This window comes from Eulemur rufifrons, chromosome 3 (assembly GCF_041146395.1).
Source record: "Eulemur rufifrons isolate Redbay chromosome 3, OSU_ERuf_1, whole genome shotgun sequence".
NCBI lineage: Eukaryota > Metazoa > Chordata > Mammalia > Primates > Lemuridae > Eulemur > Eulemur rufifrons.
The window spans coordinates 74,895,939-74,921,519 of record NC_090985.1 but is presented as its reverse complement, the minus strand read 5'-3'; the positions used below and the strand labels follow the sequence as shown (position 1 = coordinate 74,921,519).

Here is a 25,581-nt window from a genome sequence, read left to right as displayed (position 1 = left end):
AAAATAAATTTAATTTCAAAAACAACCTATCTTGGAATAAAACAGTATCAAATGTTTTAAGTGCATGTAATCAATAGTACAAATACAGTAATTATAATATTCAAATCTTAGTATCATATATATTTAATTAGATGTACATACAATAAAATAAGCCAGTACTTTGAAATCTTTAAAGTAGCCCTTTTCGTTTTATCAAATACAAGGCTGATAGAAACCTATGATAAAACTTATAGTCAGTTCATGTGCCATGGGCTAAACAATAAATTAATCCGTTAAAAATTTCTATGAACCAATACAATTTTTTTGAGTTTGATAGGCCAAAGACTATTAAGGACTATTTAAAGGCTCAGTAGAATCCAATAACAATAAAGTTAAATAAAGAGTTTGGGGAGAAACCAAATAAGTCAATATTAACAATACAGAATATTTCCCAGCATAACCAAATCAGTGTAAATATCTTCAAAATGCAAATATTGGATTTAATAAAATGCTACTGTATCTAATTAGTTCAGATATCTGAGAAGAGTGCTTTGGGAAACAGTTTCTCCTGTCCTGTAGAGGGACTTTAAAGCAAATCCAAATATATACTGTAACAAAGTGCTTCTGAAAATGTATTCATTGCAGAAATGCCCACAGTAAGCAATGTTATCTTGCAGTATGGTAATGTGAAATGGTATGGTAATATGACATATAAAAAAGAGAACTAGATAATTTTTACTTCAAAACCTGAAGCAAAAATACAGAAAATGGTAAGCTCATTACTTTATGTATCTATTATAACTAGGAATTATTGCCCTCAAATTATTCATTCTTACAATGTTTGTTTTTGGATTGCCTACTATTCGACAGGTAGTATACTAGGTGCTATATTGACACTGATGAATAAAACAAATACGGTTCTCTGGAAAGAAATAAACCTTGGTCTAGGAAGTACTTTTTATATCCTTACAAATTTAATTAAATAGGGCTTTTGAAACTAAAGAGACAGTTTTTTTAAAAAAGGTAATTTTGTGAGTGTTTATGTATATAACACAGTAAGTCAAAATTTCAGAGGACCTTAGATACTTAGAAAGGCAAAATTGCTAATTGAGTATTTCAGTTGATATTCTTACTGTTCTGTACTTTTTCCCAAAGTACATTCTTACATGAAAAAATTTTAAAACAATGAAACAAATATTACGTGTATTTTTTCAAACATAGTCTTGGTAAAATATGGACCATGTTCCAATTTTTTAATCGGGACAGAGACAATTTAAACCAAGCATATCATACATCTGAAACAGATATCCATCAGTGAGTCAGCAAATCTGGGCAGAAGCAACTATGACTGAATAGAAGGCTGTTGTAATTAATCTTCATCATCTCGTTGAAAAGGTATGACTTGAATTTCTTTGGCTATCCTTTCTGCTAATGCTCTACTATTTGCAGCAATTACTCTTCGTGACATCAAATCAAACGGTCCACCTAAAAGAAAATCAAGTTTGAAAAATAGTTATATTTGGTACAAAAATAATTCATATAAAACAAGTATAACACTGTGCACTATGATGAATCAAAACATTTTAATACTTTCAATTTTCTTAAGTAAAAATCTACTCTGTAACATAACTACAATGTTTAAGCTTTGGTAGTATGTAACAGAGTTTCTAAGGATCTTTTTTGAAGAAATATCAGTTGTTGGTTTGAGGAGAGATCTTAAGTTACACTAGTCAAAAAATATCTTTTCTTTCTATTTCTTCTGTTGTACATTCTTATTATCTCCTTACTTTTTGAGAATCTATGGACAGAAAATATGACTCCAAGGCATTTTCATAACACTGTCCTTCCCATTTCCTTATATTTTGTTGCCTTTCTCCAAGACCACTGGTGAATTCTGTGAGCCCAGGTTCACCCTTCACATTAACAATTTTACCATCAGCTCAAAGTAAGTATTTAACCTTTCTAGGTCCAAGGCAGAAGGTGATGGTAGAAGTCACCCATCATTGACTACCAGGTGCAAGAGTTCTGGGTGCAAGCCTCAGACTCAGTGACTGTCTAGATCTCTCTGCAGTCTCTCAGGAATTCCTGCTACTCATGTTTGAAAAGCCTTCGCCATTTATCATTATCAGTCCCACATTACCATCAGTTCTTACTCTTGCCTCTGTCTCCTAATGTTTGCTTTGATTTTGTACAAAATTACATGGCTTCTTTTTGCCTTAAAAGCTGAGGATTAATATATATCAAATATGTTTTTAAACCCCGTATGTGGAGGAAAGTCCAATAGATGTGGAGAGAAAAATGCTTCACTATCCCATAATTTTACCTGTAACATCCATTAGCACTCCACCAGCTTCAGAAACAATGATGGCAGCTCCTGCAATATCCCAGCAGTGAATTCCCATTTCATAATACGCATCTGCTCCTCCAGTTGCCACAAGGCACATATTAGTAGCTGCTGTTCCAACACCACGGATCCTAACAAATAGTATTTAAAAAGAAGATTAGGGTTTTATTTAATTTTGTTCCCCCCACCCCGATGGTTTACTAGAAGCATTTCAAACATGCCTCATCCACTTAGAAGAACCAAAATAATGTATAGACAATCACACTTTGAATACATTATCCAGTATCCATGTATTGGAATACATCCAATACATGTTCTGTTGAACATGAGAGTTCCACAGAAAAGCGAAAGGAAACTCCAAAGTCTGGGAAGAAGGAAGAAAACAAGCAGTCTGCATGGCTGGAACTGGCCAATGACTGGGAGTGACTCCCCAGTATGGGAGAGGGTAAGTTAGCGTCTTTCTGCAGTCCGCTTTCCCACTGGAGAATAGCATAATCCAGGACATGGGAGAGCACCTTGACCCTCCCAACCCCTGATTCTAACACAGGGAGCAGCCGGAAGACTGTGAGAAGGAACTGCTCCAGGGAGTGTCCCACGTCCTTCCTCAGACCTAAGCAGCTACAGTAAGATCACATTCCCGATCCTATCTCTTAGCAAACTGTGTATGGTCCTGTACTCATTGGTACTAGTCTTAGGCATTAGGGAGACTCAGGCTGCAGCTTGCAGAATGGGGGCTTGGGCAGGGGAGGGGCCCCCACAACCCTAACTGAGAGGCAAACAGTGTGGGCTCCAGCCATTGGCACTGAAACCAGGCACTCTCCCCACCCCCGGGACCTGACCAGGATGAGAGGTGCTATGGCTGCTTGGTCCTGAGGGTTTCACAACCCTATCCACCACTGGGGAGATCTGAGCACTTCTCCCAGGGGTCAGAGGTCAGACATAAACAACCCAGTGCTACAACCTCAGCTGGCTCCTACCTGCAAATATCACCTTCCGGACTGGAGGCTAGCTTGTACAACCCATTGCAACCACTGCCAACACAGGAGCACAGGAACTATAAGAGCATCTCACCACCACTGCTACTGCCATTGTCTACACCACCCTGGCTGCCCAGGAGCTTGAGAGCCCACCCACCTGCTCAGTATACTACTACTATAACTGGCACCCAAGAAAGACACCTAGAGCCCCAAGATTCAGTCTGCTTAGACCCTCGAACACAGATGCCAGCATAAGCTGCCTTAGGTTACAAGGATAGATACATTTAGCCCTCCACCCCTACCACTGAAACCTGAAGATGGGCCCATCTGGCATTCCAGTCTGCAGACAGCTTCACCACAGCCTCTACCAGTAGCTATACCCTAACACACTGAGGATTCCACAGATGCCACTAAGGCTATTTATAGCCAAAGAAATCATACAGAGTCTTCACTACTACAGACACCTAAAAGCAAAGACAGAAGGACTGACTCAACCAACATCATAGTTACACCTTCAAGAAAAAATTCCCAACCAATGATAATAAATTCAAAAATAAAAAGAAGCAACTCTTACATCAGATGCACAGAAACCAATGTAAAGACACAGGAAGCATGAAAAAGCTAGGAATTGTGACTTCCAAAAACAAAGACAAAAATTCTCCAGCAATAGATCCTAATGAAAAGAAATCCTTAAAACCAAAAAAAAAAAAAAATTAAAAATATTGATTTTTAAACAAGGTCAATGAGATGCAAGAGAAATTTAAAAACTGATACAAAGAGCTCAGAAAATTAATTCAGGATATGAACAACAGATTTACCAAGATGATACATATTCAAAACAACCTCCAATCAGAAATTCTGGAACTGAAAAATTAATTGAAACAAATACAAAATATATTTAAAAGCTTCAACAATGCACTAGACCAAGCAAAAGAAAGAATTTCAGAACTTGAAGATAAGCCTTTCAAAATAATCCAATCAGACAAAAATAAAGAAAAAAAGAATAAAAAGAACAAAGCTTTGAAGACACTGGGGACTATAAAGAAAGACCGAACTTACAAATTACTGATATTCTTAAGAAAAAAGAGAGATTAAAAGGCTTAGAAAACCTATTTCACAAAATAATACATGAAAATTTTCCAAGTCTAGAAAGAAATTTATTAATAGACATTCAGATCCAGGAAGCTCAGCAATTCCCCTGTCAAAACAATGCAAAACGGAGTTCACCACAGCACATTATAATCAGACTTGCCTAAAGTCAAAGATAAATAGCAAATCTTAAAAACAGCAAGAGAAAAGTGTCTTCTCACTTATAAAGGAAACTCCATCACACTAACAACAGATTTCTCAGCAGAAACCTTACAGGCAAGAAGAGAATGGATGATATTTGAAATGTTAAAAGAGCAAAACTGTCATGCAAGAATAATATATCCAGCAAAATTATCTTTCATAAAGGAAGGAGAAATAAAGTTACTCCCAGACAAGCAAATGCTGAGAGAATTTGTTACCATAATACTAGTCCTACAAAAATTGCTCAAAGAAATCCTAAACTGGAAGCGAATGAACAATATCCACCGGCATGAAAACACACAAAGTGTAAAACTCACTAGTAAAGCAAACACACAAAGGAGAAAGGGAAAGAAATCAAATGGTGCCACTACAGAATTCTACCAAACCACAAAGGCAAAGAAACAGAAACAAAGAATTTATAAAACAACTAGAAAATTAATATGACAAGAACAAAATATCACATATCAATATTAACCTTGAATATAAATGGGCTAAATGCTCCACTTAAAAGATATAAATTTGCTGAATGGAGTAAAAAAAGCTATGATTTAACTATATGCTACTTGGAAGAAACTCACCCTACTTGTAAATATATATATAGACTGAAATTAAAGGAGTGGAAAAAGATATTCCATGCAACTGGAAACCAAAAGTGAGCAAGAGTAGCTATATTTATATCAAATAAAACAGACATTAAATCAAAAATAAGTGTGTCATGTTTGTAACCCTAGCACTTTGGGAGGCCAAGGCAGGAAGAATCTCTGGAAGCCCAGGAGTTCAAGACCAGCCTGGGCAACATGGTGAGGCCCTGTCTCTACAAAAAATAAAAAATTTAGCCAGGCCTGGTTGCATGTGCCTGCAGTCCCAGCTACTTGGGAGGCTGAGGTGGGAGGATCACTTGAGCCCAGGAGTTTGAGGTTGCAGTGAGCTATGATGACATCACTGCACTCTAGCCTAGGCAAGAGAGTGCAATCCTGTCTCAAAAATTAAATAAATAAAATGACAGGTGTTGGTGAGGATACAGAGAAAAGGCAATGCTTCTACACTGTCAGTGGGAAGGTAAATTAGTATAATCTCCATGGAAAATAGTATAGAGACTTCTCAAAGAACAAAAATATTGAACTACCACTTGCTCCAGCAATCCTACTACTGGGTATCTACTCAAAGAAACAGAAATCAATATATCAAAGGGATATCTGCACTCTTATGTTTGTAACAGAACTATTCACAATAGCAAAGGTAGGGAATCAATCTAAGTGTCAATCAATGGATGAATGAATAAGGAAAATGTGGTAAATATACGCAATGCAATATTATTTGGCCATAAAAAAGAATAAAATCATGTTGTTTGCAGCAACATGGATGGAAGCCAGACACAGAAAGACAAATATTACATGTTCTCACTCATTAGTGGGTGCTATAGAAAAGTGTACACATGGACAGAGAGAGTGGAAGGTTAGACAACGGAGACTCCGAAGGGCAAGGGAGTGGTAGGGGCGTTGCATGATGAGAAATTGTATAATGGGTATGAAGTATGATATTCAGGTGATGAATACACTAAAAGCCATGACTTGACCCACTGTATATGTGACAAACTGCACTTGTACCACATAAACTTATATAAATAAAAAAAAAAATTGAGATAGCAAAACAACAATCCTTTAAAATAAGGATTATTTTTACTATTTAGTTGCCAAAGAATTAACTTCAATTTGAATGTTGATTGAGATGACTTGAACCAATCTAGAGGACAAATGTTTTAAAAAAAGGTGGTATCTAATTAAAAAATAAAGTGTCATTATCATGGTGTATGATATAAATCACAAAACTAACCCTTACAAAGCAATAATTTAATAAGAGAAATATTAAACAATGATTTTTCAGGAAAAAACAATGAAGAAAATACTATAATTCAACTATAACGGCATTAAGTATATTCCTCTTTGTCTAACTCAGGCATTACAACTTATGTTATTTTATTCACATACACACATAACATAAAGCAGATACTCTCCAAGAGGTTTAAAATATCGTGATACTGGTCATTTCCAGCTGGGTGTGCCTCAGCAGTAACAGCAGGCCTGGGCTCTGCAGACACCTAGGCCTCCCTTGGAAGATCACTTCAGGTTTGCTTTCTCATAGCACCTCTTCCTTGCAAATACACCAAGCTGAGATAAATATGGGTGCTAATTGATAGCAATTATAATAATAGCTGATTCGGGAAGAAAATCATCAATAAATGCTAAAATTAGTGGGTGAGAGTTTGATATTTACATAGTGTCAAGGTCTCTCTGCACCAGATACAGAATAAGTACAAGGGGAAAAATGGCATCCTTACAATTTCTACCCTTACTAAGTGACTAAAACTGAAGAATCAGAGCAATGAAAAATATCACCGAAGAAATCAATAAGTCAGTGCTTCTCCTTGGTAATATTTTCCTAGATATATTTCTTTAAAAATCCTGAAGTATAAATTACATTCTGCTTCAGCCAATAGCAAAATGAAAGGTTAAAGTATTAAACCACCGGCAGCTCTTTTATGGCTAACACAACCTTTTTATTGCCCATGGCTAAAGTCCTTGCTTCAAAACAGCACACTGTACCTGCATTGCTCTTCCCACAAGGACATCATTCTGGGAGGTTCTACAGCTACTTGACAGCAACTCTCTCTTTTACTTTACTCATTATTAAATAGACCACACGTTTACAGCCCATAATCAGTTTGTACAAAGGTCAAACTGTACTGTGAAGGTCCTGACTCCTAAAAGAGGGGGAGTCTCTTTCTTTCTCTCCTAACATTAGAGAAAGAGAAATGATCTGGAAGCTAGGGTTCTAGTCATATCTCCATCTAGCTATGTGATCTCAGGCAGCCACTGCACCTCTCTGAACCTCAGTTAACTCATCTACAAATTGAGGCCAATTTATCAGATAATCTTTGATCAGTTCTGGAGTCTTATAGCTCAGTGATATGTTCAGAAGGAAAAAGGAACAGTTGGCAATAAAACGAAATCATAAAAATCTGTTGTTAGTCAACAGCTTTTTATTATAATTTTTCATGCAAACAACTACACTAAAGGTCAGAGAAATGCTATTTAATATAGCATTAACTATTCTAAAGTTAAGGACCTCAAACCTCTAGCTTCTCTTAAAAATTTAAAGATAAATGTAAGGATAAGTCTTTGCTTTTAATTTCTTCACTTTTAAAACTGTCATTATAGAAGGATTCTGAGGTTTGGAGCATTATAGTGGCATTCTGATTTTGAAACTCCCCATGACCCTCCTGAAAAAAAAAATCAACAAGGAGGGCAAATAAAACACACAGGACCCCTTCCTTCAGCATTTCTAGGAAATAGAAAACAGGAACTCTCAAACTCCCTGTAGGCAGAAGGAAAGGCAAACAAACAAACAAATTCTAACAGAGCACTGCAAGCCTGTGGATACAGAGAGTGGGGATGAAGAGGCAGAAAAGACTTTGTTACAAAGAGCAGAGAGGACCAGAGAGGGCACACAGGGAACCTAGACAGAACTACCCTCAGACAAAGCAAGCAAAACAATATATACAAAAATACTGAACACAGATCAGGACTTGGTAATTCATAGTCCAGGCTGGAAAACATGCAGAACCTGACCAGGCTGCCTCAGGGAAGCTGTGACTCTGGAGGAGAATCAGATAAGATAAAAGAGGGGGTACCTCTGGGAGATAAAAAGTGAAGGAAAAGTGGAAAGTAAGAGTGAGAAATTAAGGATCCTGCAGAAATGAACGAGAAACAAGACAAGACGACCCCACCTACTACCACCACTTAACAGATATTCCTAAAAGAAACTGCACAGAAGGGCAGACCTGATAAAACAGGAACCCTGATCACAGAATGAATAGAAATAGAAAAAAGCAGACTATATCCACGGAAAATGATTGCAAAACATCAGGCATTGCTAATAAAAATGTTCTTGGTTTTTTGCTATAAATTCTCCCCCCTACAAAAAATGAAGCAGAAAAAAACTGAAAGATCAATACAATCTGCATTAAATATCCCCAAATACTTGTGAATATGGAAAAAAATGTAAGTCAGAAATATAGAAACTAGGAGGAGAAATTGACAAAAAATAAAACACAATTAACGAACTCAAGAAAAAAAAGGGGAAAAAATAATGAAAATACATCAGGCATGAAGAATAAATTACAGAACCAAAAATGAGATGCAAAAGAAAACTTAATAAAAATGAATGAGGAAAAGCAAGAAAAGAAAGAAATGAAAAGGGAGAGAAAGAGACTGAAATGGAAGACACAAGAAAGTGGAACCTTACTATTTGTATCTCTGAAGAAGAAAATGATAACAGAAGTGCACTGATATTTAAAATTATATCTCAAGAAAGCTTTCTGGAAATAAAAACTACATGAATCTACACATTGAAACAGAACATTGACCCAGACTGAGAAATTCTAGATATATTCTTACAAAACTACTAGCCAAAGATTAAGGGTGAAAAAAGAGCTCCAAGTAAAAGATGAAATAATGTAAAGGCCAAGATAACTAGTGGCATCAGATTTCCCAAAAGCAATATACAAAGAAAGGCAACAGTGAAGTAGCATTTTCAAGAAATTTATACTTTCTTTTATTAAGGATATTTTATCCAGCAAAGCTGCCCTTCATGTCTCAAGGCCACAGAAAAATAGACTGGAATATTCCCAAACTCAGGGAACACTGTGAACATGTGCCCTCCCCAAGGAATCTACTAGAGGATGAGCTTCCTCCCATTAGGAGGTAAGTAGAACACCGTACAAAAAGACTGTGAGCATTTTATAAAGTCAAATGAACTAAGATCAAAGGGTAGGATCAGGATCATGGGTTGAAGAATATGTACAAATGACATGCTCTAACCAAGTGGAAAGTGTGTAACTTTAAAAATGGAATAAAAAGAGAGAAAAAGGGAAAAGGAGAATAAAGTCATTGACTGCTATACTGGCAAGAGGTGGAAGCCAGAAAATTCTGGAACTTTTACAGATAGCAAATGGTTAAGAAGAGTAATAAAGGCACTATAAAAGTTTTTATACAAAATAAAACTGCTAGAATAAAATTTAACATTTCATAAATACAAAAAGAATTTTTTTTAAAAAAGAGAGAAGGCATGTCAAATAAACACAGTAACTCAGTAACTATATACACATGAAAATAAGTAATCCAAAATCCAAGATTAGCCTTCTTCCTTAACTATATTGTTTTGTGAAATATTGTAATTGGATAAAGGGCAACAGGAAAGAGTCCCTTCCCTCTTCACTCTTGATCTTAATCATAGATTAACTTCCCTCTTTCTTCTCTCACAAAAAAGACTTCATGACTATCACATTGTCTAAGATGGAATGTTATATATACTCTTTTAAATTGGACAGGAAATGAAAATAAGCTGAAAGGAAAACAAACTATAATTAATTAAATTATTGTAATTCATCAATCAGTCTTGTATTAAAAAAAAGTTATAATGCTATTAAATTTGTTTTCTGCCTATATAAGCAAGACATTAACTTTTAACTTCAGAGAGTTGACCCCATTTCTCCGGAGTCTGTGTTTCCCAGATGGCTAATGTCTAGTTTTTCACTTGAATAAACTCTTTAAAACTGGATTCTGATCCTTTCAATTACTTTAGCTTGATATATAATACACATAGTAATTACAACATAAGATAATACAATAGAATTGAGACCCAACAAAACAGCCATATCAATAAATCAATAGACCTAACTTGTCAATTTTTTAAGAAGGATTTAAAATTAACTTATAGGCCGGGCGCGGTGGCTCACGCCTGTAATCCTAGCACTCTGGGAGGCCGAGGTGGGCGGATCGTTTGAGCTCAGGAGTTCGAGACCAGCCTGAGCAAAAGCGAGACCCCATCTCTACTAAAAATAGAAAGAAATTATACGGACAGCTAAAAATATATATAGAAAAAAATTAGCCGGGCATGGTGGTGCATGCCTGTAGTCCCAGCTACTCGGGAGGCTGAGACAGGAGGATCCCTTGAGCTCAGGAGTTTGAAGTTGCTGTGAGCTAGGCTGACGCCACGGCACTCACTCTAGCCTGGGCAACAGAGTGAGACTCTGTCTCAAAAAAAAAAATAAAATAAAATTAACTTATAAAGTGAAACTCAATGCTGTGTTATATACAAGAGACACACTTAAAATGCAGTGATTCCAAGGGATAAAAATAAAGGAATGGATGAAAATTTACCAGACAAATAGGAACAATAAGAAAGCAGAAATTTCAATTCTGATTTCAAAGTAGACTTCAAGCAAAATCACATAAAAAAAGACAAATAATACTCTATAATGTGAAATTACACAATAAAGTTGTAACTATTATGAATAGGCATCAGAGAACATAGCTTCCACCTATATAATATAAAAGCTATAAGAGTTGCAAGAAGAAATACAGAGAAACACAGAAGAATCTAACATGTCACTCTCAGTATGAGACAGGGAAAATAGACAAAAAAAAAAAAAAAAAAACACCTCAATAAAATAAGAGAGATCTTTTGTCTGTATATTGACCAGGATACCCTGAAAATAAAGAATATACTTTTTTTTTCAGTGCATATGGAACTTTTACAAAAATTGACCACAGACTAGGGCACAAAGAAAACAGCAGTATGTCCCATAAAGAATTATTGCAATGCAATAAAACTACAGATTAAAAATGAAATTTTAATAAAAGTCCTCTGTTAGAGTTTGTATGTTTGTCCCTTCTGAAACTCATGTTGAAACTTAATCTCCAATGTGGCAGTATTTAGGGGTAGGGTCTTTATGGGGTGATTGGGTTGAGGGGTTTGCCTTACAGATGGATTGACCCATTCATGCATTCATGGATTAGTAGATTAATGGGTTATCATGGGAGTGGGGCATGGCTAAAAAGGAATATCTGAAAATGTGGAAGCAGCTTTGGAACTGGGTAACTGGAAGACACTAAAGGAATTTGGAGGAGCAGGCTAAAAAAAAGGCTGAAATCCCTTGAATGGAACACAAATAGAGATTCTGGTAAGGGCTTAGAAGACAAGAAAACTAGGGAAAGTTTGGAATTCCACAGAGATTGGTTAAGTGGTTATGACCAGAATGCTGACAGAAATACAGACAGTAATGGCCATTCTGACATCGTCTCAGATGGAACTGAGGAACAAAGTACTGGAATATAAAGTAAAGGCCATTCATGTTATAAACTGACAAAGAAATTGGCTGAACTGTGTCTATGCCTGAGGGCTTCTAGGAAGGCCAAACTTGAGAGTGATGAACAAGGGTATCTAGCAGAAGAAATTTCTAAGCAAAATATAAAAAGAGCTGCATGGTTACTTTTGGCCACTTATGTTGAGATTCAAGAGCAAAGGAATAATATAAAGACAGAATTTATAATTCAAAGTGAAGCAGAGCAGAAAGATTTGGAAAACTCTCAGCCAGGCCACATAGGGAGTGCAAAGTGTGTCCCGGAGGGAAAACCAAGAGTTAGCCTACCAATCCTTTGCTAAACAAATTAGCTCAGATAAAAGGGAGCCATGTGCTATTTCTCAAGACAATGGAAGAAAGACCCCAAAGGCATTTTCAGAGATCTTCAAGGCTGCCCCTCCCATCACAGGCCTCCTAGGCCCCTCCCAGAGGCCTAGGAGGGCAAAAGGGTTGTAGAGGACAGGCCCAGGGCACTCTTCATGGTAGGCTGCCCAGCACAATTCTGGACTGTGCTCCTTGCACCCCAGCTGTTCCACAGATACTCCAGCCAAGGTCAAGTGACTCTAGGTGTGACTCATGCCACAGCTCTAGAAGGTATAAGTCATAAACCTTGGCAGCATCTATATGATACTAATTCTACAGGCTTTTGGAAAGCAAGAACTATGGAGGCTTGGCAGCCTCTACTCAGATTTCAAAGGATGTCCTCAAAAGCCTGGGAGCCCAGACAGAGACTTGTCCCAGGGCAGAGCCAATAGCAAAATGTGGGATTGGAGCTGACACAGAGAATCCCCATCAGGGCAATGCCTAGTGGAGCCATGGGAGCGGGACCACCACCAGGCCCTCAGAACTGTGTGGTTACCAGCAGCATGCAACATACCTCTGGAAAAGCTTCAGGCACAGGACTCCAACCCATACCAGCAACTATGTGGGCTACAACCAGCAAAGCCATAGGGGTAGGGCTGCTGAGGCCATGGGGGCCCACTCCCTCCCAGAGGCATCACAAGGAGTCAAAAGGGAAACCAAGGGGGTAACCCAGCAACCGTTTGCTAAACAGATCAGCACAGATAGAAGGCAGCCAGGTGCTATTTCTCCAGACAATAAGAGAAAGGGGCCAAAGGCATTTCAGTGATCTTCCATGCTGCCCCTCCCATCACAGGCCCAGAGGCCCAGGAGGGCAGAATGGTTCTAGGCAACAGTCCTGCGACACTCTCCACTGTTGGCTTCCCAAGGCCATTTTGGGACTCTGCTCTCTGCAACCCAGTCCACTCTGTGGCATCTCTTGCCCTGTTCAAATGACCCTAGGTATGGCTCATGCCACAGCTCTAGCAGTGACAAGTCATAAACCTTGGCAGCATCCACATGATGCTAATTCATCGGGTTTGCAGAAAGCAACAGCTGTGGAGGCTTGGCAGACTCCACTCAGATTCAGAGAATGTGACTGAAAGCCTAAGTGCCCAGGCAGAAATTTGTCATAGGGCCAGAGCCACTGCTGAGAGCCCCCACCTCAGCAATGTGGAGCAAGAATGTGGTGTTGGCGCTGACGAGGAGAGTCCCTACCAGTGCAATGCCTAGTAGAGCCATGGAAGTGAGGCCTCCACAGAGTCCCACTAGGGCCATACCTAGTGGAGCAGTGGAAGCAGGACCACCACCAGTATCCCAGAACTATGAAGTCACCAGCAGCATGTAAGGTATGCCTGGGAAGCTTCAGGAACCTGACTACAACCCATATGAATAGTCATGTGGGCTACAGACAGAAAAGCCATAGGGGCAGAGCTGCCTGAGGCCTTCGGGCCCAATCCCCACCCCAATGTGTCAAAGAGGTGGCACATGGAGGTAAAAGAAATTATTCTCCAGCTTTAAGATTTAATGTCTGTCCTGCTGGGTTTCAAACTTGCTTGGGACTTGCTAGTTCTTTCTTTTTGCCAATTCTCCCTTTTAGAATAGGAATGCCTGTCTTACGTGTCTACCACTATTATTATATCTTGGAAATTGATAACTTGTTTTGATCTGGACTTTGGATTTTTGAGTTGGTGTTACAATGAGTTAAGACTTTGGGACTATGGGTATCGAGTGAATGTATTCGTAAGAAAAACATGAGTTTGGGTGGCCAGGGTTAAATGCTATGGCTTGAATGTACATCCTCTCCAAAACTCATGCTGAAAGTTAATCCCCAGTGTAGCAGTATTGATAGGGAACCTTTAAGAGGTGAGTGGGTCATGAGGGCTGTGCCTTCATGAATGGATTAATCCATTCATAGATTAATAGGTTAATGGGTTATCACGGGAGTGGGACAGGTGGCTTTATAAGAAAAGGAAGAGAAACCTGCACTAGCACACTGAGCCCCCTCATCATGTGATGCCCTGCACCTCCTTGGGACTCTGCATAGAGTCCCCCCAGCAAGAAGGCCCTCACCAGATGCTCCCCCTCAACCTTGGACTTCTCAGCCTCCACACTGTAAGAAATACATTATTTTTCTTTATGTATTACCCAGTTTTGGGTATTCTGTTATGAGCAACAGAAAAGAGAATAAAACAATCTTCTTGTAAAAATTTAGGAATTCTACTCTTGAGTAAAAGCAGAAATTCAAACAAATTACAGAATTTATGAAAAAGAATTATGATGAAAACAATACATATCAGAATCTATGGGATACACTGAAAGCAGTGATCAGATGAAAATTTTCATAGCCTAAATACTCAATAAATGTCAAAGAATTAAAATAAATTTTCTACTGAAAAAGGAAAAAAAAGACAACAAAGTGAACCAAAAGAAATCACAAGGATGAAAATAATAGCGCAGAGAAGAAGAAAAAGTAGGTAAAATTAATAAGTCAAAATCCTGTTTCTTTGAAAAAATAAACAAAATAGACAAACCACTAGGTAATTTACTCAAGACCAAAAAAGTGAGCAAAGAAAAAAAGCACAAATATACAAAATAAGAAGTGACAAGGGAAAAATAACTACCAATAAAGAGGAGCCAGAAATTATTTGTAAGAGTCTACCTTGTAGACTGCTATGCAAATAACTGGAAAACTTAAAGGAAGTTAGCAATGTCTTAGGCTGTGGAAATGTTCCAGATTAAAGGAGGCTAAAGGGACACAACTACTAAATGTAATGCTGCCCCTAGACTGAGTCCTGCACTTGAGGAAGGAAAATGCTATAAAAGACATTACTAAATCAAGTGACAAACCTGAATGTGGATGGTAGCTTTGATGAGAAGTATATTTATAAAGTCAATTGTACCATGGTTATGGAAGAGAATATCCTTATTCTTAAAGAGTCATGATGTATTTAAGTTAGTCTAAAATGGTTCAGGGGTAAAAATGTATGTATGCCCACACACATATGCAGAGTGAGAGCAAGAGCGAGAGCGGAGAGCACACACACAAGTGACGGAGAATAATATAACAGTAAAGTACACGGACTAAACCATTCACAATAGGTGAAGCTGAGTAAAGGTCATCCTGTTGTTCTTCTACTACTTTATTTCCACAATGTTTTGTTATGTTTGAAATTGTTTTCAAATAAAAAGTTTTCTAAGTGACATTACAAAATTAGAATTATGTTACTTATCCCATGTCTATTAATAAAAATCTCATTTCTAAAGGCAAAATCATTCCTTTAAAACGTTAAATGATCTGAAACTTCAGGTGGGAAATAAAAAGAGCTTACCCATGAATAGGAATGCAAAAAAGTTTTTCCATATTAGAAAGAATAGTTCTTACAATCTCTGGTGTTCTGGAAGAGCCCAACTCAGTTATCAAGAGTGATTTGGTAATATCTAAAAATTAAAAAAAAAAAAAATTTTAAATAATCCCTAGATTTTAATAATTAGAATTCTAGGAAAAAATTAACACTTGTAATTCAGAATAAAATAGGACATTTTTATCCTTTACCCTAGTTTTATCAAATTTGTTTCTAAGCCTTTAAATATCAAAATACTGATAAATATATTATCCCCAAGTGATGGTCTCTATAAGCATCAAAGAGTCCAACTTCAAGACCATTCCCCTAAGAGTGCAGAATGTAACCAATTTGCCTGCATGCATGATGCCTTCAGTGGGAAATAAGCAAATATCTTAAATATAAAAGGAGTAGAAATTGGAAATTAAATTCAATAAAGAATTTATATAGAGATTTGAAATTTTAAAAAAAAGTTAACATTACATGATTACATAGTAGGTCTTATCTGACTTCCATTTACTATGTCAGGAGATCATCCCGTGCTTTCCACTCCCCTCTGAAACTGTGTCCTGACTGAAGCTCAGGACACACTCAACACTTCCCACATTTTATCTCCTCCCACCAGCTGAGATGTGTGGTCACCAGCTGTGTTTGTTCCCGGCATGGTTATAACTGTTGTCCTACATCTAATAGCTGTACAATTTAATTTAATATATAAAGTGAAGAATGATTATGCAAAGGGAAAGAGTTGTGTCTATGAAAGCTAACACATTCCTTCAGTGCTAAGATGCACATTTTTTGACATTAACATCTCAAAAATTAGGATGCATCATCCAATCCTTGAGGTCTTAGAATTCAATAAAAAGGAAATGAACTAAAAATCTGCTCTGAAATTATGTGTTTGATAGAGGGGAAAAATATAAAAGTCTAGAAAGATTCTGTACTCAGGTTGTTTTGCAAACATCTTTAAGTTCTTGCTGCACTTAAAAGAATCTGAAAGTGCAAACTGTGGAAAATGTTGGATGTGGTTTACGGAAGAAAGGTAACTCAAAATGTCAATCAGCCTTGAGAAAGAAAAAAAAAACCAAACACTTTTTATCTGAGGAATTCAAACCCCTTTAAATTATCAGGCTCAGAGAGGCATTTAAAATATAACAGCAGTCACGTCTCACTCCCCTTGAGCTAAATAATTATGTCTTGAAGGCACTTGCTATGCGGGCTCTAGACTAACTGACGCCAAGTAGCCAAAAAAATGACATGTGCTCTATGGTTTAACAATGTATAGCCAATCACTAACCAATGTTATTTCTGTAAACCAATGAATATTCCTGAAGAACAACTTTTGTAATCACCCCCTCTTCTGATTCATCTTTTTTTCTTTAAAACCTTGAGCCTCTCCTTTATTTTCTGTAGCACTCTCCAAGGCAACCTAGAAATGTGTCCAGGGTTTCAGTCCTCAACCTTGGCCCAAACAAACTATTTATATTGATTTTGCCTGACCAATAGCTGACAGGTCGACAGCTGTCACAGAAAAAGACGACTTAAAATGTCAATCATCCAATTCACGAAAAATGAATATGTGTCATTTTTAGTGATTCCCAGCATTAAAGCACTTTTTTCCCCCAATTTAGTATATCCCAAAGGCATCAGATCAGAGGAATTCTGTGAAGAATCTGAGAGGCAGTGGCTAAACAAATAAACTATGAACTCCACTAGGGTGGGAAGCCAGTCTTCATCATCTTCCTCTCTCCACCACCCAACACAATGTTGAGCCTGAAGTGTTTGCTCAATTGCATTTGCTTTTCCTGCTTCCACTCCATATTCAAAATACAAGTCGAAACAAAAGAATAAAGAGAAAATAAACATAATTTATGAATTAGTTAACACTCGGAAAACTCCATAAGGGAAATTAAGAACAATCAAATAGGAGCACACAATATCAACTGCACCAAAAATTGGAGACTAAACCTACCTTCTTGTTGTGAAACCTGTAGTTTCTGACCATTACAAAAGGCTCCTTTTCCTTTCCTGGCAGAGTACATCTTATCTTCCACACAACTGTATACAACTCCAAATTCTATCTGCAGAAGAAAAACAAGTTTTCTTTACCAAACCTGAGTATTTTTCATCATTAAATCAATACATTTCCAGCCTAATCAGACCAAGAGGTCATCACTCCTGAAATCCTTGACTCCCCTCCCATCCATGTCCAGACTTAAATAAGAGCACCCACTTTACCTCTCTCCCTCCTGCCTCAGATGAAGACAGATCTTTCCTATTTTCTAAGGTGAACAGTGTTCTGATTCCTGTGCTCATATATTCTCTGATAAACTGCTCCATCAACTGATCCCGCTCCCCTTGGATTTTTCTTCTGGTACTTTCTCAGCAAGTCTCTCCCTCCCTTACAAAACCCTCAAAATGGTATCCTCTCCTTTTCCCTCCACTGGCAAACAGCAGTCCACACTTTGCATCTCCTATTCTCCTCTTAATACATCCCATTTTGGCTTCTGGCCCAATCACTCATTCTTCTGAAACTCCCACACAGAGAACATCAATGAACTCTTCCTGAACAGGTGCCTCGTCTGAAGAATTGGAGACAGCTGGCCGTCGTCAGCACTTCTTCAGCACTTAATTGGGTACCTCCAGGTTTCTGGCATTACTCTCTTAGTTCTCCCTGGCTCATTAATCCATCTCTGTGTCATTATTTTAGAAGGCCCCACCCTTAACAGTTGTGCATCTCAGGCTTTTTTCCTTCTTCCATTGCTTCCATTTCCCCCTTAGCTCTTCATATTCTTACAGGTTGGTCCTTTCCAGCCCACAAATTCCACTATCACCTATAATTTTGGGTCCCATCAACCCATCATCATCATCACAGGAAAGAGTCTACACTTCAGAACCTAGTCTTGGAGAAGCCTCAAAGAGGTCAAAATCACTCATTGCCTGGTCACCTCCTATTCCTTCCCACAAATCTCCTCTTTCAAATTTTATCTTAAAAACACATCCCAATTTTGGCATTTCTTGGCTATTCTCACTGCCTCATCTTAGTTCAGAATCTCCCACTTCCCAATATAATCTCTACCTTGCTATAATTATCTGTCGCTTTTCACTTTAAGAACTCTACTGGTTTCCTACTAAGAAACAAAAACTAAATTTTCCTGTTGTCTCTTATAGTAAGGCCACAACTAAACTGATCAACTTCTGCTCTGGCCACTTCCAGTGTTTCCCCTCGATGAGCATCTCAATGTTCCCCATACACATGATGCTTTTCAACTTCTCCAAGCTGTTCTTTCTGATTAAAATGCTTTCCTTTTCTTTTTGATCTGGCAAATCCCTAATTTTCTAAGTGCCAGCTCACATGACCAACTTCTAAGACCCCTTCTGTTATGAAGATTTCCCCAACTCACACTTGGCAGAATTGATTACAACCTGTGTTCTCAAAGTATATTTTTTTCATGGTTCCACCACATATTATTTTTACCTGTTCATACATCTAACTCTTCACTGAACTGTGAGTTCAATGACAGGAACAGCACCTAGCCCAGGGCTCATTATATACAAAATGCTTACTTAGCTCCTTTTGGATGTTTTCACTGATTTATGCAACCCTGTGGCTAAGCTTTTATTTGTATTAGTTTGTGTTTTGATTTTTAGAAATGTCTTAATAGTTTTGTGTATATATTGATCAAACATATCACAAGTTCCTTGAAGACAGGTAGTAAGATATTAGTAAACATCCATCACTGTTTGACCAACCAAATAGCCAAACAGCAAGAAAATGCAATGGCTATGAATGTTACTTAGACATGTGTATTCAGTAATGTTTAGGTTCCTAAATATACTCTGCATTTTCCAACCATGCTTTGGCCCCTACTACTTCCTGGTCTCTGAATATCTCTCTTCATCGACACCTATTAAAGCATTCCTTTCTCAAACATTTTAGATCACACATCAACTCCTATCATATCTGACTCTTCCACACATATAATGGTGACTAAATATTGAATTGTATTTCAGTTACTTGTGTATATTTTCTCCTTAAAACTCCTGATTCTCAAAAAACATTCATTTTTTTCACTAAAAATATATCAAGAAAATGTTAACAGTCTTTCCTGTAGCTTATATTCAAAATAATACATTTTATAAATTGCATACAGAGACATTCTGAATTTATTAAGAAGACATATTTTCTCTTGCTCAGAAAATTAGAGCAAGGCCTTTATCAACCATACATTTAAAACAACATACCTTTTTATTTATAACAAAGCCAATTGAAACAGCTACAAAAGGAAATCTTAAAAGAAAGACAAAAAACAAATTTACCAGCATATAACTTATTTTTAATAAAATTAATAAAACTCATCTTTTCATAAGGTAAGTGCTTACAAAATGTTTCATATAAAAAGTCTCATCCCTCCTCCTGCAAAAATGTAAGACACAGAACAGTGTATACAGTATGCAATCCTTTGTGTAAATAGAAGAGAAACGAGCGGTATTATATATACATAAATACATACATACAGATGCTTCTACGGGCATGAAACATCCCTGAAAGAATTCACATGAAACTGATAACAATGGTCACCTCCAGAGACGGATCCGGGAAACTGGGGACAGAAGTGGGAAAAGCGCCTTGTACTTCATGCCATTTTATATCTTCAGAATGCCAAATGCAAGAAATATAGTAACTACGTAAATATATTTCTCCAAAAAATAAAAATACATTTTTAAAAACTTTTAAATTGATTGTGGTTAAAAAGAAAAGATTATTTTTGTTCACTTTCCCACAGCCTGAACCATTGATAGACACAAGTACTGCACTGTGCAGAATAAATTGTTGTTACTTGTCTCTACTCCAACTCGAAACCTGGAGCTTGACATCTGCAAAGTAAACGGGCTGCATGACAGTTTGAACACAGAGGTGTAATTTCTGACTCAAAAGAGAATAAAGATGAAGAAAATAGACAAAACAGGTTCCACGCAACTGTTGAAAATAAAAACTTTTAAATATTAGTTTTTATTTTAACAAAAATAGGATCATACTGTACACACTGTAGTATACAATCTTCTTTTCTTGCATTATAATATGTCATTAGCATCTTTTCCGATCTAAAAGATACATCATTTCTATCACATATAGATTCTAGATCTTAACTTTATAGACTTTAATGGTTCTATATGTATGTAGTACAGATGTGTACAACTACATGGCAACTTCAAATGTAACATCGATGTGTACTCCCACCAAACCAGGCTGCTCGTATAACTTTCGCGGGCAATTCCATCAGGCTTTCTTCTAGTGGTAATATACTGAGTTATAATATACTTTACTCTGTGCCAGGCACTATGCTAAATCCTATATAAATGTACTAATCATTGAGTCCCAACAACAAACAATTCTATGAGGCAGGTGCCATTAGTATGACCATTTTATACATTTTTTAAAACTGAGGCTTAGAAAGATTAACTAACTTGCCCAAGGTCACAATAAAAAAACACCAGAATTGAAGCCCAAGTCTATCAATCCTATCACCCCTGTGCTTTTCAACCCTGTTTGCTCTCCTCAACTCAACTCAACTCATTCTATATCCAGGAGTGACAACACTTCAGGAGCGACCTCCTTAGTTTCTTTACTGATCTCAATGCAGCAATGTTGTTTGCTTCCATTTTTACATGGCTCCCACAGTGAGAAAAAGAATGGTGAATAGGGCACTTTGCAGCATGAGACAGGATCACACATTAATAGTTCTTCACCTCCTCCACATCTGGTGAGAAGTCTGCATAATGCATTTTGCTCTACTATTCACTCTGAATAGACTTTCTTAGAATAAAAAAGCACAAACAAATTACACAATTCTTTAAAGTGTATATGTTCCTCAACAGAGAGCTCTAAAAGGCCAACCAGATAATATACCAGCAGTAATTATATTAAAAATTGTAAAACATACCCATGTACAAAGTTAGTCGTTCCATCAATAGGGTCAATGATCCACGTGGGGTTGTCGGTTAAGACACATTTTTCCCCAGCTGCCACAGACTCCTCACCAATGAAACTAAAGGGAAGAATGACAAATCCTAACTTTACATTGCTTTCAACAATTTCCAAGCCATAACGGTTCCTTAGCTACACGGTCTACTATAAAACATAAAACTCTGTGCCCCACTTTCCCAGTGTTGCTCTTTTTCCTTTTATAAAGACTAATAAAGGTGAGGAAGCTTTATTTTATTTCCACCCCCCCAGAGAAAATTCATGTAAAAAAATTACAGAATTCAAAATTCTAAAATATAATTCTAGGGTAAGTAAAGGCACATGCACGTGCACTCGTGCATACACACATACACCTGAAAAGAGCGTTTGCTGCATGTGAGAAATCATTAAGAAAATGTGGTGATTTTAAAAATAAGCCCACACATTCTCCAACAATCCTCCCTTCAAGAGGTAGAGCCTAATATCCTTTGCCTTGAGTGTGAGCTAGACTTAGCGATTTGTTTCTAATCAATGAAGTAGAAATGACAGTGTAAAATTTTAGAGACTAGTTCACAAAATGACCCTGTGGTTTGCATCTCATTGGCTCTGCTTCTCCCTCCCTTCGCCACCCACCCGTCGCTCTGGAAGAAGCCAGCTGCCATGTTGTGAGCTGCTCTGTGAAGAGGCCCACACGGCAAGAAACTGAGGGAAGCCGCCAACAGACAATCCTCATCCTTGAGGGGCTGAAGTGTGTCAGCAATCACACAAGTGAGTGACCCTTCAGCCCCAGTCATGCCTTGGGATGACTGCAGCCCCGACCACACTTTGGCTGTAACTTCATGGGAGCCTTGGCCAGAACCATGCAGCTAAACTACTCCCATATTCTGTAATCCCAGGAAACTGTGAGATAATAGATGTTTGTTGTTTAGAGCTCTAGGTTTTTTGGGTAATTTGCTTTGCAGTAATATATGACTAATACAGACAACATTAAATAATCAATGAGAAAGCAAATCACCCAAACTACTGTGTGTGTACATGCCTTCCTAAATCATGCTATGCAACAAATCTTACGGAAATTCCAAAAATGGTGTCTGAGTCACTGGTTTTCTTCTTTCCTGTTTTCTGTTTACTTTCCTTTTTTTAACACTGAACTGTCCTAATACACATAATCATAATCTTCTTTTCTCTTTTTCTCTTAGCTGAAAACCTTATTATTGGGAAGAAATATATTTAGTCACAGCTTTAAACATTTGTTCTTCTCAATGGCTAAAAAGACCAATAATGGCCAATGGCATGACTAGGAAGAAGTACAGAATGACAGAGCTAACACTTTGAAATGATGACAATGTTTCTGCTAGATTTCCATGCCTGTAAAAGAGCCCTGAATTAGGATTCTCTAACTCACTAAAGCTATGGCCACTCTACCATATAGAGAAGTTTACAATAAAGAGAATAAAATGAACTTTGAAATGATGCCAATGACAAACATTTGTCATGTTGGCTCCCCAGCACCTAAACATTTCTCTTACTATGAAGAAATCCAAATATTTCCTCTCCCCTGCTTCCTGGCAGCTTGAGGATGGGCAAACAACCTAAGCTCAGAAACCACAAGCTTCTGTACAGAATCTGTAATCCTAAAGCTAATGAGGTCAAGATAGAAGGCTGATTAAAAGTATTCAAAACCATCAGAGTCAGGGGTGAGGCCACCAGTGGCCTCCTAAGAGATGGCTCTTGTGTGATCTACATGCATACCTCCTGCCTCCCATGGTTCCTGCCTGAGCTGCCCAACACCCTCAACATTAATTGCTTTTCAGCTTAAGTTAAAATCATTTTCTATATCTAGTATCAAACTTCTTGCCTAATATTGACTGCAACCTAGGTTTCACTTTATCATTTGAAATTGAATAAAGAAATACCTGTGAGATGGATATTTTTCCCTTATGGAAGAGATAAGCATTTTTTCAACTTTTTGGTCAGTTGCAGTTACCAAATCAACTGGAGAACTTTTCAGCATAACATTCATTTCATTTTTTAGAGCTTCACGGACCACCTAGAAGGATTTTTATTTGTAAGCAAACAGAAAAGGCATAAGAAATTGTAAATCAAACAAAAAGATAAAATATAGAAATGGTTTAGGATATTCAGTCTAAGCCAGGTGCAGTGTCACACGCCAGTAGTCCCAGCTACCGGAGAGGCTCTGGCAGGAAGATTGTTCCAGCCCAGGAGTTCCAGAACAGCATGGGCAACAAAGCAAGACCCCATATCACAAAAGCAATAACAAAACAAACATTCAATCTCTCTTAAACGATATTCTTAAAAGATATCCTGAAAAATGTTTTACGAACATGTCTATAGAATATGCCTTTCATGGTTGTGACCTCTAGGTACAAAATTACATAATCTTACATCTTATTTTAGATTCATAACAGTTATCACAAAAAGTTTAATGATATAAAATTGAACTATTCATTCCACTTAAAGTCTATAGTAAAATGAAAACAAACATAGATTAATCAAAACACACATTTTATTTAACAAGACAATCTCACACTGTTCATACCCATCATGTTATGGCTGACCAAGTTTTAGCTCATACCTCTCCAGCCTTTCTTGCTAGGGTTACTGCATAATCCATGCATTCCTGCCAAGGATCAGCCATCTTCTAAAAATATTTAACACATATCAGCACCAAGTAGTTACAATTTTCTAAAAGTCTTAATTATAGAATAGTTATTTCATAATTTCACAAAGGCATCTAAATTATCAACAGACTTTCATTTCAGGATTCACACTACGTCAGCATTCTAAGGTCAATTTTCATTCTAGAGGTCAATTTTTTCCCCAACATTTACTCCCAGGCCCAGTAAAAAAAACATTTTTTATATAAATTACTTCTACTGTAAAAATATTTTCATAATAAAAAATATTCTATGAAATTGTCTCCCAGTCTGTCCACAGCATATCACATTAGGGGAAAAAAAAAACTAGTTTGGAGAATGAAGAAGAAAGAATAGAAGAAAAATTTTTAAAGATAGGTAAATGGGTAGAAAATAAAGTAAAAATAAGAGAAAGAACACTGGAAATACAGATATAAAAGAAGTTTGAAAGGAAGGAGCAAAACGCACATGTACAAAATGAATACCAGGCAGTTAGGAGCTTTACACATGAGATTTTTCTTTTTAATAAGGTTGTAAAGATAAAGAACTTAAGGATCAGAGATGAGAAATAATTTGCCCAAGAATATACAGAGGACACAGTCAGAATTTGAACGCAATTCTGATTTTAAAGTCCATCATTCTTTCTCTTATAACATTCTGAGAAAAAAATTCCAGGTCCCCAAAAATAACAAAAAAGAAAATTTATTTCCCTGATATTCAGAGAGGGAAAAAAAAAAAAAAAAAAAACATATTTTTTGTCCTCTGAACTCTTTAGCTTTTCACTAACTTCTGAAGACTAAAATAACTCACCACTGGCTTGACTACACTCTAAAATCTGTACCTAGCACAGTGAAGCTTTTTAAGCTGTCAGACTCAAAAACTGTGGCATCATTTATAAAGCAACCCTAATTTTGTCTCTTTTACAACTGAGAATAACTGAGAGAGTGGCATCTTGAGGACTATTCAGAAATCCCTACCTTGGTGCTCACCTTACAGAAAAGGAGAGAGGAAGGGAGGGGAAAGGACCCATATAGTGAGTTTCTGCTGGTTGCTTTTTTTTGTGATAAAAGCACTTAAAAATTTTTTTAAAGGAGTCTACTTTCTGAATTACATAAGTAACTCCTTAGAGCTCTTCAAGAATTATTTCCAAACTTTTTTTTTTCATTCTTACTCCCATTCCACTCTTCTAATGTTAACAAAACTGGATGTTTTCAGCTGCATCTGCTTCCTGTCATAAAGGCTCTGGCCACTCAGATCTCCAACTTCTAAGACTAACCATAATTCATCAATTCATCGGGGCCCATTTCAAAAGCAACCCTCTGTTCTAGGGATTCTCCAGCCAGAATTCATTATTTGTTTAATGGTCCAATAGATGTTTGCTGAGTATCTATTATATGCTATACACTGCACCATGGGGAGGAAAACCAGGTCCTGGTCACAGTTACTGTCTCACGGAAAGTCAGATATTAATCAAAAACTCAC

General features: G+C 37.2%; 1 protein-coding gene across 1 annotated transcript; it reads right to left on the bottom strand.

Moving 5' to 3' along the window:
- Nucleotides 1–1,348: 1,348 nt before the first annotated feature.
- On the bottom strand, nt 1,349–24,113 carry LOC138381321 (inositol monophosphatase 1-like). The gene is made up of 8 exons (XM_069465502.1): nt 24,039–24,113; nt 23,359–23,492; nt 21,423–21,527; nt 19,723–19,768; nt 17,450–17,558; nt 15,466–15,574; nt 2,303–2,454; nt 1,349–1,464 (listed from the first exon to the last, which is right to left on the bottom strand). Exons 1-8 carry the CDS (start codon nt 24,099–24,101, stop codon nt 1,349–1,351), a joined length of 834 nt encoding a protein of 277 aa, XP_069321603.1. The 5' UTR covers nt 24,102–24,113.
- Between the last annotated feature and the right edge of the window lie 1,468 nt (nt 24,114–25,581).

Excerpts from the sequence above, each read along its gene's own strand:
- LOC138381321 (XM_069465502.1), bottom strand. The coding sequence starts at position 24,101 with ATGGCTGATCCTTGGCAGGAATGCATGGATTATGCAGTAACCCTAGCA. Across the intron at positions 2,455-15,465 it reads TTTTGCATTCCTATTCATGG|GATCCGTGGTGTTGGAACAG; the intron begins GTAAGCTCTTTT and ends ACTATTTGTTAG. Across the intron at positions 1,465-2,302 it reads AGTGCTAATGGATGTTACAG|GTGGACCGTTTGATTTGATG; the intron begins GTAAAATTATGG and ends ATTTTCTTTTAG.